This window comes from Pogona vitticeps, chromosome 5 (genome assembly GCF_051106095.1).
Source record: "Pogona vitticeps strain Pit_001003342236 chromosome 5, PviZW2.1, whole genome shotgun sequence".
NCBI lineage: Eukaryota > Metazoa > Chordata > Lepidosauria > Squamata > Agamidae > Pogona > Pogona vitticeps.
Genome location: NC_135787.1, coordinates 159,104,212 through 159,118,956, shown reverse-complemented (window position 1 = coordinate 159,118,956; position 14,745 = coordinate 159,104,212). Strand labels below are relative to the sequence as shown.

At 38.5% G+C, this 14,745-nt stretch overlaps 1 protein-coding gene across 1 annotated transcript in view; it reads left to right on the top strand.

The window, feature by feature from the left end:
- Positions 1-14,745, top strand: part of LOC110089002 (sodium-coupled monocarboxylate transporter 1) — a 53,550-nt gene that overhangs the window by 26,179 nt on the left and 12,626 nt on the right. Inside the window, exons 8-14 of the mRNA XM_020811714.3 lie at positions 627-715; positions 3,373-3,482; positions 5,247-5,314; positions 8,338-8,424; positions 10,978-11,162; positions 13,195-13,298; positions 14,491-14,576. Of these exons, the coding sequence (XP_020667373.3) occupies positions 627-715; positions 3,373-3,482; positions 5,247-5,314; positions 8,338-8,424; positions 10,978-11,162; positions 13,195-13,298; positions 14,491-14,576 (729 nt within the window). The remainder of the gene's footprint in view (positions 1-626; positions 716-3,372; positions 3,483-5,246; positions 5,315-8,337; positions 8,425-10,977; positions 11,163-13,194; positions 13,299-14,490; positions 14,577-14,745) is intronic.

Below are 14,745 nucleotides of genomic sequence, written 5' to 3'. Positions count from 1 at the left end.
AAAATCCTTAAACTGGAGGTTTTTAAAAAAGAATTTAATTTTCTTACATAATTGGAAGCTTGAAACAACTGTGGTTTTATTCCTAGTTTACTGTGAACTCTTTATGTAATTCTGTTTTCAAAGTGCTAATCTGTGTATTTAATGTTAGTCCATTTTAGGATACAGTACATGGGAACTGCCAGTCTAATTCTGTTCAAAAAGTATTATTGTGTCTTAGATCAATTCACAGTTAAACTACCAGCAAATGGAAGACTCTTCCACCATTCTGGTATCTTGCTATCTTGTAATAAAGATATTTAAGTGAACATTTTATTCTGTGTTTTACTTGTGTTTTTAATATTGTTAGTATGAGATGTAATATATTTCTTTAATGTTTTTAATACTGTAATAGTTTATTATTTGGCTTTTAACTGTTTCTTTTAAATATTGTACACTACCTTGGATCCTTCAGGAAAAAGGTGGCATATCAATATTTTAAATAAATAAATGTTTGTGTTTGTTTATGTTGATAGCTATTATAATGGAGCTAAAGTTAAAATGTTTAAATTTAGGTTTTTCTAATGTATTTGATGGAGAGAAAGAAATGAAAACTTGTTTTTTCCCAATCATGATTTCCCCCCTTTTAGCTCATGCCATATTTAGTGCTAGACATTTTGGGAGATTTTCCAGGTATTCCAGGACTTTTTGTGGCTGGGACCTACAGTGGCACGTTAAGGTAAGCTTGAATTATGATGTTGTAAGTTGTAACAAATTGCATATAGCCAGTAGTTTCATTATCAACTATGGTTTCTGGAGCCAAATGTCATGCTACATTTAACTGGAATAACAATTTGGATTAAGAGGCAAGTGTTATTTGTCTTACTGTAATCCTGACAAAAATCGTATGTGCATTTGGTGTTTAACACATTAGTCAAGTCTAGTCCTAATTAACTTCCTTCCAGTCCATGTTTAATTGTAAACAATTGTTTTTTAAAATACAACTCTATCCATAAGCATCTGTTCTTCTGAGAAGTACCTTCCCTCATTGATATCTGAAGTGCTAATTCAGAAGACCAGTTTATCACCTAATTCATGAAAAAAACTTGCTATTTGATAAGATTTCCAGCTCTCAGCACAAATAGAATCAGTGGCCAAAATCATATTTGACATTTACTGTATGTGCAAGCAAGAATAATCATGGGCAAAATGGGGCCAGCGAGGCCTTGCCGGAAGAAATATCAACAACCTCTAATATGCAGATTATACTACTCTGATGGCAGAAAGTGAGGAGGAATTAAAGAACCTCTTAATGAGGGTGAAAGAGGAGAGCGCAAAAAATATATATATAAAAAAAGATCATGGCCACTGGTCCCATCACGTCCTGGCAAATAGAAAGGGAAGATATGGAGGCAGTGACAGATTTTACTTTCTTGGTCCCCACAATCATTGCAGATGGTGACATCAGCCACAAAATTCAAAGACACCTGCTTCTTGGGAGGAAAGCGATGACAAACCTAGTGTTGGTGTAAGTTAGCAGACTTTTTGTACCAATCCAGGCAGTCCAATTGATTCACACAGACAAAGACAGCTTCTTCCAACACCAAGTGTATTTACAGTATATTCAGAAGTTCAGCAGTACACACCGGAAGCATGAAGCATGACTCTCATCAGAAGAGATCCGTACATCTTCTCCACATGTCCCCACAGTTATACACATGCACAGCCAATCAGTGTGGACATTGCATCATCCCAGAATGCATGATTCAGCATTTTGCACACCTGTCAAGTATGACTGCTGATTATCATGGGCCTTTTTCTGTCTCAGTGTGGAAATTATCCTTGACACCTAGATAGCATCTTAAAAAGCAGAGACATCACCTTGCCGACAAGGTCCGCATAGTCAAAGCTATGGTTTTTCCAGTAGCAATGTATGGAAGTGAGAGCTGGACCATAAAGAAGGCTAAGCACTGAAGAATTTATGCTTTTGAATTGTGGTGCTGGAGGAGGCTCTCGAGAGTCCCCTGGACTGCAAGGAGAACAAACCTATCCATTCTTAAAGAAATAAACCCTGAGTGCTCACTGGAAGGACAGAACCTGAAGCTGAGGCTCCAATACTTTGGCCATCTCATGAGAAGAGAAGACTCTTGGAAAAACCCCTGATGTTGGGAAAGTGTGAAGGCAAGAAGAGAAGGGGACAACAGAAGACGAGATGGTTGCACAGTGTCATCGAAGCTACCAACATGAATTCGACCAAACTCCGGGAGGCAGTGGAAGACAGGAGGGCCTGGTGTGCTCTGGTCCATGGGGGTCACGAAGAGCTGGACGTGACTTAATGACTAAACAACAACAAAATACTTTTATCAGTACAACAACCTATGGTAATCAGGTTATGCTGAACTGTTCATTTGCGCAAGGTTCATGTTTCTGCTGCAAGTGCTTTGAACAGCTCTGTTTCTTCCCAATCCTTGTGTGAGGGTTTGATGTGACAATCTCGGGATTCTTCCCTTTCCCCTATAACCTCACCAGACACTATTTGCATTGGTAACGATGGATATTATTTTTGGACTAACAAATAAGCCGTTGTCTTGAACTGACACATAGTCTCTTTCTCCTTCTTCCAACGTGGTGGGAAGGGCCTTCCAATCCTCTAAAACAAAGAGGTTACCAAAACTAGAATTCCATGGTCTTAGCAGCTTTGCTGGCGACTATTCCTTCATTGTCATTCCTGTCTGTGCAGTCAACAGGGGCACGGACGCATCTCCAAGGAAATCCTCCCACTTGGGATATCCCCCGGGTTCCAGTGCCTCCCAAGCCTTCTTCAGTCTATCATCTTCATCATCTCCCACGCTCGCCATTCACTCCTCTCCCTTCTCTCTTGTTCTACTCTTTCTCTTTCTTCTCTTAACTTCCTCCTCCACTCCTTAGCTTCTGCTTCTCCCCAGTAAGATGGTCTGGGAGGAATCACCACCCTTCTCCTATGGTCTGCCTCTTCCCTAGGCACCTGCAGTCTCTCCCACTTCTGGGTCTAAGGATCTTGCAACCAGATCCATTCCCAACCTGGAGGTAATGTCTCTCCTTTTTCTATCACTTCCCCTTCACCCGCTTCTATTTCCTCCCTCTCTCCACTTCCTTTTCCTGCTGTTCCTTTACTCCCATCCCCCTCAAGCCCTGGGATAATTCCTCCTCTTCTGGGGCTCCTCTGGGGCTTTCTCTGGAGTCATCGGGAGTCTACATTCCTCCTCCTTTTTCTATCTCCTTGGTGGGAATGGACAGCACTCCAGCGAGCGGTGACCCCGACTTACCTCCTGGCTCACACCTTGTCTTGGTGTTTAAATATTTGCCAAGGTTTAATCAATGGAGAGAAATTAAATGTGTTTGTTTTATATCCCTTAGTACGGTGTCTTCCAGCATCAATGCATTAGCTGCCGTAACTGTAGAAGATCTTGTTAAACCTCATATCAAATTGTCGGAGGCAAGTTTGTCCTGGGTTTCCATGGGAATGAGTAAGTTTGCATGAGATTTTTTTGTTTGTTTGAAAAATCTTTAAAGAGATTGATTGAATTATAATGAATTATAATGTCAGTTATAATGGAGCAGATTATAAACATAGTAGTTGCATTGTTATGATTTCACACCTTCTATCCTGTGTCTCCCTCTTCTGATGGTTGTAACTTGACAATCTCTCTCTCTCTCTCTCTCTCTCTCTCTCTCTCTGTGTGTGTGTGTGTGTGTGTGTTTTAGTGTAAGCTGCCCAGAGTGGCCTTGTAGCCAGATGGGTGTTGTGATGTCTGCCCTCGTGGCCCCAGTTTGTCTACCCAAACACAGAGCTCACAAAGGCAAAACACCTCTTGACACACTGCCACCAGTTGATCTCCATATCAACAAACTTTACTTAGAAAAGATGAAGGTCCATTGTGTACTGATTTTTTATAAAACAGGCTTATTGATTACAGTGGGTTTCTGGAACAATTCATAAGCACAGTCTTCAAGTTTCATCAGGCTTCAATATTAACCTTCTATAGTTATTATCACAATTTACACTCAGACTAATCTCTCCTCAGACCCCAAACTATCCTTCTCTCCCTGATTCCTAATACAGATTCTGACTCTCTCTGCTCAGGCTCCGCCTTTTAACATCTCTTTTAGCCCTGTCTCTTAACCACATTAACATATAACTCATGAATAATACATGAATTATTTCATAACAAGGGTGAACGCTACAGGTGCATAGAAGTTCAACAAACAAACAAACATAGTGGTTCTGGGTTTTTTGCGCTCTTTGGCCGTGTTCTGAAGGTTGTTCTTTTTGACGTTTCGCCAGTCTCTGTGGCCGGCATCTTCAGAGGACAGCAACCTGTGATCAGGTTGCTGTCCTCTGAAGATGCCAGCCACAGAGACTGACGAAACGTCAGGAAGAACAACCTTCAGAACACGGCCAAAGAGCCCAAAAAACCCAAAACAACCATTAGATCCTGGCTGTGAAAGCCTTCGTGAATATATTAAACAAACAAACATTTTTTTCCTTTGAAGCCAGAGGTAGGGGAGTGTTTGATAGATCTCCCTTTTTGCCAGCAGTGTTGGAGATTATTTATGGCAGCTCCAGAACTGATGCAACATTTCTCTTTGTTCTGAGCATGGTCAAAGACTGGAAATACTTTGCGTCTGACGCTCCTTTCCCCCCAGTTCTCTGTGCCACCTCTTTGATTTCATCTGCTTTCTACTTCTAATGGTGTCAGAGCTCTTGAGTCTGAAGCTAGGATATATGTTTTTGCCTCTCTTCCAAAATAAACCTTCTCTCTCCTCCCCCTCCCCCCCTTCAATCGTTACCTGGCCTTAAATGGGGAGATACAGCCTTTCCTCTGCCCTTAGGATCTGTACCGGGAGCATTAGAATTACAGTTTAAATATTTTCTGTGTCAGATGTGACAATATGCAAATCCATCCATAATAGTTGAACTACTTTGACTCTCTAGTATAATTGTCTAATAGAACAATTTGGATAAAAATTTGGACTATATGGTAATTGCTTGTTTAAATTAATATCTAGCATTTAGTGCTATACAGTATTTGTAATATTGCACTGATAGTTATTCTTTTTTTAAAAGAACAAGAATGTGGTATCTGTTTGGTTTTGACCATTCCTAGAAGCAAATCCTAATCGTTGTGTTTCATTTATTATTGGTAGAGGAGTAGTTAACTTTTAACCTTTCAGTCAATTATGTGTTTCAATAAGTTATACCATTTTTATCTACTCATTTATCCATTTAGATATATTGTTTGGTGTAATATGCCTTTTCATGGCTGCAATGGCATCTGCTGTGGGTGCTCTGTTACAGGTAGGCATGGAATAGCTAATTGTATTGATCTTAAATTGCCTGAGAATAAGATTATGCCTTAAATATAATACAGTGGTGCCTCGCATAACGTTTTTAATTGGTTCCAAAAAAAAAACCTTATGCGAAAAAAACTTTATGCGAAACACCATTTCCCATAGAGATGCATTGGAAACCGGTTAATCCGTTCCAATAGGCATGGATTGCCGTCCTTAAGCGAAAAAACCCATAGGAAACATCGTTAAACGATACAATGTATCCTCCATTGGAATGTATTGTAGCTGACTCAATAGGTTTCAATGGCTTTGCGAAGTCAATTTTTGCAAAATTAAGTGTGTCATAAAAGGGTCAAAAATGGTTTTAAATGCTTGGATTAGCTTCTGCACCCTCTAAAACGGATGCAAAAGTTAATTTGGCTTTGATCTGACTTTTCGTTAATTAATGGTGAATTTTTTTCCCCCAACTTTTGACAGCTGTCAAAATCTGACAGCTCCATTATTTCCTATGGGGGAAGAAAAAATTCACAAAAAATTAATGAAGACTCAGCAACTGTTCTAAATTCTTGGGTTCGTTAGAGGACCCCCTAAGTTGTGTGCAAACCTGATTTGGCTTTGATCTGAACTTTCGTTAATTTTTTGTAAATTGTTTTCTCCCCCATAGGAAAGCATGGAGCTGTCAGATTTTGACAGGTCCATTGGTTCCTATGGGCCAAAAAACAAAAATTCACAAAAAATTAACGAAACGTCAGATCAAAGCCAAATCAGGTTTGCACATGACTTAAGGTGTCCTCTAACGAATCCAAGCATTTAGAACCGTTTTGGACCCTTCTAAAACACTTTTTAAATTGAAAACAAAAAAACGTTAAGCGAAGCAGGGGACCTAAAACCAAAAACGTTAAGCGAAGCATGGTCCCAAAAACGCTATGCGAAAATCGCCCATAGGGAAAAACGTTATACGAAGCACAATCTGCCTCTGAAAAAATAAACGTTAAGCGAAAAAAACGTTAAACGAAGCAAACGTTAAGCGAGGCACCACTGTATATATTTCCAGAGAATAAAAAGCAAAAACAAATCAGAATTTTGTTTGTTGGGAAAGAAGCATAGCATATAGTATATCATGACTCTATACCTGAACTGTTAATTCAGTTTTAGTACTCTCACCAATTAGAAAATAGGGTTTTTTTTTGCAACTGCTACTTTATATATGTAGATCTTCAGATAAAAGAGCACAGAAGACTGTCAGTTATTGTTGCTCCCACTGGTAGTGACTGGCTTAGTTACAAGACCTCAGACACATATGAACATGCACCCATTGGGAGAAAGAAAGAAAAAGGAAACAGTGTCTGAAAGCAAGATCTTTAATATTTTTTGGAACTGCGGACAGATTTGGAATTTGAGGAAATGTCAGAGATGCGAAATGGTTGCTATAGAGGCTTGCCAATTGACAAAATGCCTGACATAGTAGCTGTGGTAGTTACAGTGGGGTCTTGACTTGAGAACTTAATCCGTATTGGAAGGCGGTTCTCAAGTCAAAAGGTTCTCAGGTCAAATCTGCATTTCCCATAGGAATGCATTGAAAACCATTTGATCCGTATCTGCTCTTTTCCGTCCATAGAAACTAATGGGAAGCTGCTATTCCGCCTTTGACCACTAGAGGGGGATATTTTGTTTCTTTTTTTTCTTAGGTCAAGAAAGGTTCAGGGAAGGCAGGGAAAATACAGTCCAGGCAGGACAGGACCAGGCAGTCTGAAGACTGTCTCCCAATTTACTCTCTAAATGCTGGGAGGAGTGAGGAAGCAGACAGGCACCCTTTTCACTGGCCAACAGTTAACTGAAAGTTCAAATTTTGCACTTTCCCTGCCTCCCACGTGGTTTTTTTTTTCCAGCTCTTAACTCAAATCTAAGTACGTAAGTCAAGTCAATATTTTCCTATGAGAGTGGTTCTTAAGTCAAAATGTTCTTAACTCAAGCCGTTCTTAAGTCAAGACCCCACTGTATAAAAGTTTACAAAGTTTAAAATTTATTATTTTCCAACAAAACACCCATTTCACAGAACACATGAGTTTGTTTATTAAAATCACATCTAAATAAATTCCAATATCACTCCTGGCACTATATCTAATAATGTTTTATTTCTGGTTAGTCACCATCAGCTCTGGTTTATATGTGGATAGCATTTTCTGTCCCATTGTGTATCACTGTATACTTTCTCTGAACTACATCTGCCATGCGCTGATTGCCCATTCAGCTGTTTTGCGGGTATTGCATTCTTTGTTTTTGTTACAGTGAATATTTAGCAGAATGGGATATCTGAGACCATTTTGCTTGGGCATCTGGCTGAGGTGTAAGACTTAGAGGCAGAGGAACTTTTAAAAAAATTAGACCCTATTAGGGCTGCAGATGCACTGCAGTACTTACATTTTTTTTTTAAGTAGCAGACTTTTTCAGGAAGCAGAAGCAGATAGGAGAGGGCAACAGAGGGGCATTTGCTTTTCTTTTCTTTGACTTGTCTTAAAGAGAAATGTTAATAAGCAATAATAGTAGTAGTAGCACTAACTGTCCACGTGACTGCTCACCGTTACGTCCTTTGAGAACTCTGCTCTTTATAGACATGCACTCCTTCTGAGAACTGTCTATTTATTTCTGCTCTCTGCTTTGCCTTCTTTAACCAGTGACAAAACTGTAGGAGGGCTTTTTTCCCATGGTGCTACGTTTACTCAAAAACATTTTGAAAACACAGGTATACAGGTGTCTTCTGGATCACCTCATTCTACATGCTTGCTGATACTCTCAAAGAACTGCAGAAGTTAAGTTTTGATTCGGCCCTGTGAGATAAATGGACGTACGTTCAACTCTATTAGTCTCAATACAAACCACTGTCCCCTGTTTGATGGGACGTGTTACCAACTGCAGGATGCTCTCTATCCCCTGAAGGAAATGCATTTTCTTGGAAAATCAAATATGCTCTTTCTGCTTCTTCCTATGTCTGTAAAGGTTTGTGATTCTCTTCCCCCCCCCCCCTTTTAGGCTGCACTCAGTATTTTTGGGATACTTGGTGGACCTCTTTTGGGAGTATTTTCTGTGGGTGTCCTGTTGCCTTTTGGAAACGCGAAAGTAAGTATGCATGTTGCGAAATGCTCCTCGTGTTAAATAGTGTGGGGAATTTTGTTCTTTGTTTTGTATTGTTTCAGAAGCCATGAATGATGTCATCATTACATCATAGATTTATATAGGTAATAAATCTATGTTGTACATAGATAAACAGAGGAAGAGGGAAGGAGATAAAGTACAGTAATGCACTTACATTGACATAAAATGTGGGAAATGTTACAGGTTTGGGACAGTCTGATTTGCATTGTTTTCCATTTGACACATGCTATAAAATCAAATGAGAATTAACCTGAAGTTTCCACCCTCAAATCCATAGTTTTTAGCCTCTCTGCTGCTGAAACTTCTATTTCTTTTAATATTGGATCCATCTACATTTGTTGATCATGTGAACTGATGCAGAAAAGTGTGATCTTGTGCAGAAGCTTCCTCAGGCATTGATTTGGGCTAAGCAAAGAAGGTGCTGGCAGTTGAGGATGACGGGGGGGGGGGAATTGTGCTCTCATTAAGCTTCTGTGGAGAGGAATTTAATTGGTTACTGCAAAAGATAGTCACCTTAGTTTCAGAAAGCTTCCTCCTACTGAAACCCAATGTTAAGTTGCATGTGAGATTGTTATTTTCCAACCCAGCCAAGGGTGTCATGGTATTCCCTCTCTCCTCTTCCTTTCTTCTTCTTTACCTACACTATTGAAGGCAAACTATCATTTGCCATTTCATCTCACCAAACCATAGTTTTGTCTTAAACCACAATAACATGCAGAAAACCACTGTGTACCACGGGAGGTTGAATATATATGTCATGTAATTACTTATGGTTTTATGAAACACTGAACAGTGATTTCATCTAGTACATAGTTGAAACCACTCTAGTATCTAAAAAGACAAATGATGCATTTTGTTTAATTTAAATAAATTTTAAATTTCTGAGGAGTTTCAGTAATGCATATTGGTGCCTCTGTTTTACATGTTAAAGAATGTAGGGACTGGTGTAGGGACTGCTGTAATCTCCTGGGAAAGGAGCAAATTGGTAAAAGTCTGAGAGGACCTTGTTTGTTGCATTTGGATGGGCAAAAACAAAAAGCTTACGAGTTTTCTTTAGGGATGAGCCTTTAGTGTTTAAATGACAGACGAAACTTGTGTTCTTTCAGCATGAATTACTCTTTTCATTGCCAAAAGAGAGACTTCAAAATACAAATGATTCATGTTTATGGAAGAGAGGTACACAAAACATTTGTGTTTCTTTCGTGTTCTCTCTTTGTAACTTCTCACTGCCATTTTCTCAGTGAAAACTAAGATTTATTTTCATCCAATAGTGTTAGCAAACTTTGAATTTGTAGAAGGGCCTGGAAAACAGTGAGGAGCATGCTTTGCTTCAGTTGATTGTTGTGCTGAGTCCCTTCTATCTTCCATCTTGGATTGATGGCTTCCTTACTCCATCTTGGATCCTTTCTTTTCCATGTTTTTAATGGGTTTCTTTGAATTATTTTTGCTACTTATAGCCACCTGTCTGTGCAGCATGCCTCCTTCAGATTTAATTTGCCCTGCTTTGTATTTGAATTGAGAGAAGAGAAGGAGTCAAGTGGTAGGAAAAGAGGAAATAATCTATTCTGGTAATTTTGGTTTGCACTGGAGGAGGCCGGCTTGATTGTATTTTTTGCCAGTATGTATTTGTTTTCTTGCTTTTCTTGGTTTTGGGGAGAGGAGTCTCTGTGTGGTTTAAAATTTTTGCTATTTCCCCCTCTGTGTTTGTGTGTGTGTAAACGCTTTCTGTTTTTGACTAGTTTTTAAAAATAATTATTAGGCTAACATATTCTGTATTTATTATTTTAAAGGTGTGTATTTTGGTGAGGTTCATTTGGTGATGTTTTGTTTGCTTCTGTGTGGGTGGGCAGGCCACTGGGCTGAATGTGATCATCAAAACTAGTACTGTACCCGTGAAGGTCTGGTGATGTCTCCTGACAGATTTATTCCCCCCCCCCCCCATAGTAAATTGTGCTTTTGGGAACATTGAGATTTTAATTTAAAACATAGTTACAATCTTCTCAGGTTTGTTTTAAACCTTAAAACGCATTTTTAAGGACGCTTATAAACAGACCTGGTGAACTATTGTGTGTAAATGGAAATTGTGCTTCCTCCAGGAGTATTTTATTGAGGACCCCCCTATAGAATCTAATGCGTAACAAGGTTACCCTTATCATGAATCAGTGAGGTGACTCCCAGGAAGCACTGAGACAGAGGTGTTCCTTTCCGTTTTCTAGCCAAAGCACTTGCAGTGAAGCAGATAATGGTAGTAGGAGGACCTCTCTCTTGCCTTCTCTCCTAGTCCCAGAAAGAAGTCTGCAGAGGGGATTATAGCTTACTTCTGGGGCTGGGGCTCCTGGAATTACAAATCCCATCCCTAGTACTCTTGCAGGGGTAACAGATAATTGGACTGTATTAACAACCTATGAAAGCCATATGTGGACAACTTTAAATATTTGGTAGGCAACATAGGTTTTTAAGATAATACGTTTCTTTAGTTACTGCTGTTTTCATTCAGTGTAACATTCTATCTTTCAGGGTGCATTTTCAGGCCTTATTTGTGGATTTCTTCTCGTACTGTGGGTTGGAATTGGATCTCACAAGTACCCTCCCCCTCCTCACAGAACTTTGCCATTACCTCTTTCAACTCAGGGTTGTAGAAGACCCAACCTCACAGTGATTGAACACATAACAACCACTCTGCCTCCTCCAACTTCTCCAAGGTCTGTGCGACAAATCAATTTTGTGTCAGGTTAAAAAGTCAGCTATGATGGGAATGAGTTTTCATATCAGATTTCTTTGTTTATGTTACTGTATTTGTTCTGGCACTTTTTATACTTTGTTTTTATTGATGTTTTAATGCAGCCATTGTCAATCTGTTTTTGACCACTGTCATAAACACTGTATGAAAAAAAAGTAGGCCGAATCAGGATTGCACTCGTTGCATAGTGAGCCTTTTAAGGTGGTACACAAAGAATTGTTTCTTATCTGTGGCTGCCTTCAAGTGTGCCAGGGCCCCCCAAGAATGGCTGTTTTAGTGTGTCATTGTTGACCTCTTTGAGCATCCTTTTGGAAAGAAAAGTATGATAACAAACAGTGGAAGAAGTGGAATTGAAATACTGAATATTTGTCTAGGTTAATTTTAATTACCAATCAATATTTTATCAGTTTGAAAATTGTGGTTCTGATAATTAGCATGTGAATTTTTAAAAGACAGTTGTAAAACTGAAGAGACATGAATTAATGGACAAGGTCTAATAGGTGGCATCATCACCTGAACAGTTGCAAACAATGTTGGTACATTTTAACCACTTGCCATGCAGGTTTTTTTTTCTTAATAAACAGAAAATGCCAATTCCGTACCAGCTGCAAGGACTACTGATGTGTTCCCAAAGCAGAGTGCTATTTTTGATATTTAAAGACCTCAGTAGTGGGTTATTTTTAGGACTGCCTGTTTTTTTGTGTGAACTGACTTGTGTATTAAGATTGTCAGAATCAAAGGGCTCTACTTGCTGGCCCACTGCTGAGATCTGTAAGTCTTGGGAGAACTAAAGTCTTCTCATCAGTGGCCAATATGTTGTGGAGCCCACTCCCAAGAATTTTAGGTTGTCCCATCTGCTTTAAGAGGGTTTTGAATGCTTGTTTTTCTTTGGATTTGTACATTTTATATATACTGTATATAAAAGTCTTCCTTCTAAGTCCACATGCTGGCTTATGATGCAGGGTTAAGAACAAATGACAGATTATGGAAGAATGGTTTTCATGATCCATAGGTAGCTAACAAACATCTATTTAACATTAACACATGGCCCACTTTGTATTTAAGTTTTAAGAAACTAGAGTTTTTTTACAATTTGATTTAACAGATTTCTTAACTGTTAAATCAAATTGTTTGATTTAAGACGGGCACTCTGTTTTACGATGAAACCGCTTGACGTTGACTCTTTTGCGATCGCAAAAGCGATTGCAAAACGATGTTTCCTATGGAGGAATTTCACTTTGCGATGATCGGTTCCCTGCTTCAGGAACCGATCTTCACAAAGTGACGATTTTTGCACAGCTGATCGGTGGTTTCAAAACGGCCACCGGGAAAATAAAATGGCTCCCTGCTCTTTTCTGGGACAGATTCCTCGCTGCACAGGCAGTGAAAATGGCCACTCTATGGAGGATCTTCACTGGACGGTGAGTTTCCAGCCCATAGGAATGCATTAACCGGGTTTTAATGCATTTCTATGGGCTTTTAACAATCGCTTTACGACGTTTTTGTTCTACAGCAATTTCGCTGGAATGAATTAACGTCGTAATGCGAGGCACCACTCTGGTGGTTTACTGGTTTATGCTTACATTTGTTTAAAATTAATTTGTGGCATTGCGCACTAATCATATAAATATAAAATTGGAAGACTTTAGTCCTGGAAAGCAGTTAAGAAATCTGTTAAATCAAATTGTAAAAAAAAAACAAAAAACCCTCTAGTTTCTTAAAACTTAAATACAAAGTGGGCCATGTGTTAATGTTAAATAGATGTTTGTTAGCTACTTATGAATCAGAAAAATCATTCTTCCATAATCTGTCATCTGTTTTTAACATTGCATCATAAGCCAGCATGTGGACTTAGAAGGAAGTCTTGTTCAGTGTAACAGAAATTACTCTCAGGTAAATGTACAGGATTGTACCCTGAATCCATTTAAACTTTGTGAACTTCTTTAGAACATAGTTTTAAAGAGAAAAAAATTAACCTTTTGTGTTTCTTCCAGACCAGCTCTTCAAGACTATTGGTATTCACTGTCATATCTTTACTTCAGTACGTTAGGAACTTTTGTCACATTCTTTGTGGGGGCGGTTATTAGTTTAGCAACAGGTAAATTTTTTGACTTTTCAATTACATGTAGAAGTCTGTGTTTAAAATTCATTCAAATTTGTCTGCTATGTGTTTTACTGTATTAACACATACATGTAAAGTAGCTTCAAAAGACCTTAGGTAGTCTGAAGGTTCCTCCAATCTAAACTTTTCCCTGAAGTGTAGTATTCTGTAGACCTACACTTCTACATCCATGCTAACTGAATGATTTCTGTACTAATTCTACCTCTGGTTTCTGTAACAATGTCTGGTTGTAGCAATGCTCTGGCGATAGTGATTTTCATAGGGATGGAAAAGACTATATTTTATTGGCTAAAATCTATTGATACAACTTGCAGTAAGAATTATGTCATCACATGGGAACATTACTGCTTAATTTAATCATATTTTAAAATCATGTTTATAACTTCCTGTCCACCCCTTTTAGGTTCTGAGGCTCCCTAGTAATCCCTTTTTCCTTGTAAACACAATTGGGAGGCCAAAAGGGATCCTTCGGGGGGGGGGGTTCAGAATGTGGGGGGGCATGGATACCTAGAGCATACTGTCTTGTTTAGTTGTGGGATGCTATCTGATCATTGCCTACTTGAGCTGCTGGAATATGCATTAGTGCACTCTTTTCCTCTGCTAGTCCTATATTTAGATCCATGTCTCAAGAAACAAACAAACAAAAAACACAACAACAAAAAACCCACCCCTACAAAAGACAAAGGTCTGTCAAGATTTTAAACCTGAGTGTAAGATGCTTTTAAAAAGCACTGTTGTCTTCAGTGTTGGTAGCTGGACATTTGGAACTTAAATGGAAAGTGCTTCACAGAAAGTTAATAATTGTTTGCTGTGCCTTGTTATAATTAATTGTTATTACTTTAACATTCATCATATTAATTTGTACAGTGTTTTCTATTTTCAGTAGAAAAATCCCTTAATTTTTAAAATAAATGAATGAATAATGGAAGCAACATCTGTTATCATAGCAGTTTGGCAGCAGTGTTGTTAGTTGTGTACAACACATTTTTATGCTGAAATCCATGCCATTTCAACCTAGCAGCTTCACACAGAGTTTAGTGTTTGTAACATCTCACAAAAGTTTTGTTTATGTCATATGATGCAAGGTCAATGAGTTCTTATAGAGCAATCTCTGATTTTAATTTTGGAGTTATTCTGAATGCATACTGTAAAGCAAACTCTTTTTCAGGAGGACTAAATCAAGAGGTGGACCGCAAGCTTTTGTTTGGCAAAGAGGAATTTTTTGCCAATTTTGTGTACTGGAAATCGAACTGTGTAAGTATGATGTCATTCATTCATTCATTCATTCAAAACATTTCTGATATCTGCTATATTGCAAGATCTCAGGGTGAGTTATGGAGCTGTATAAGACAATTTAAAAGCATAAAATCATTAAAAATTTAAATTTAAACTTCTTAATGTTAACACATTAAAACATTGCAAC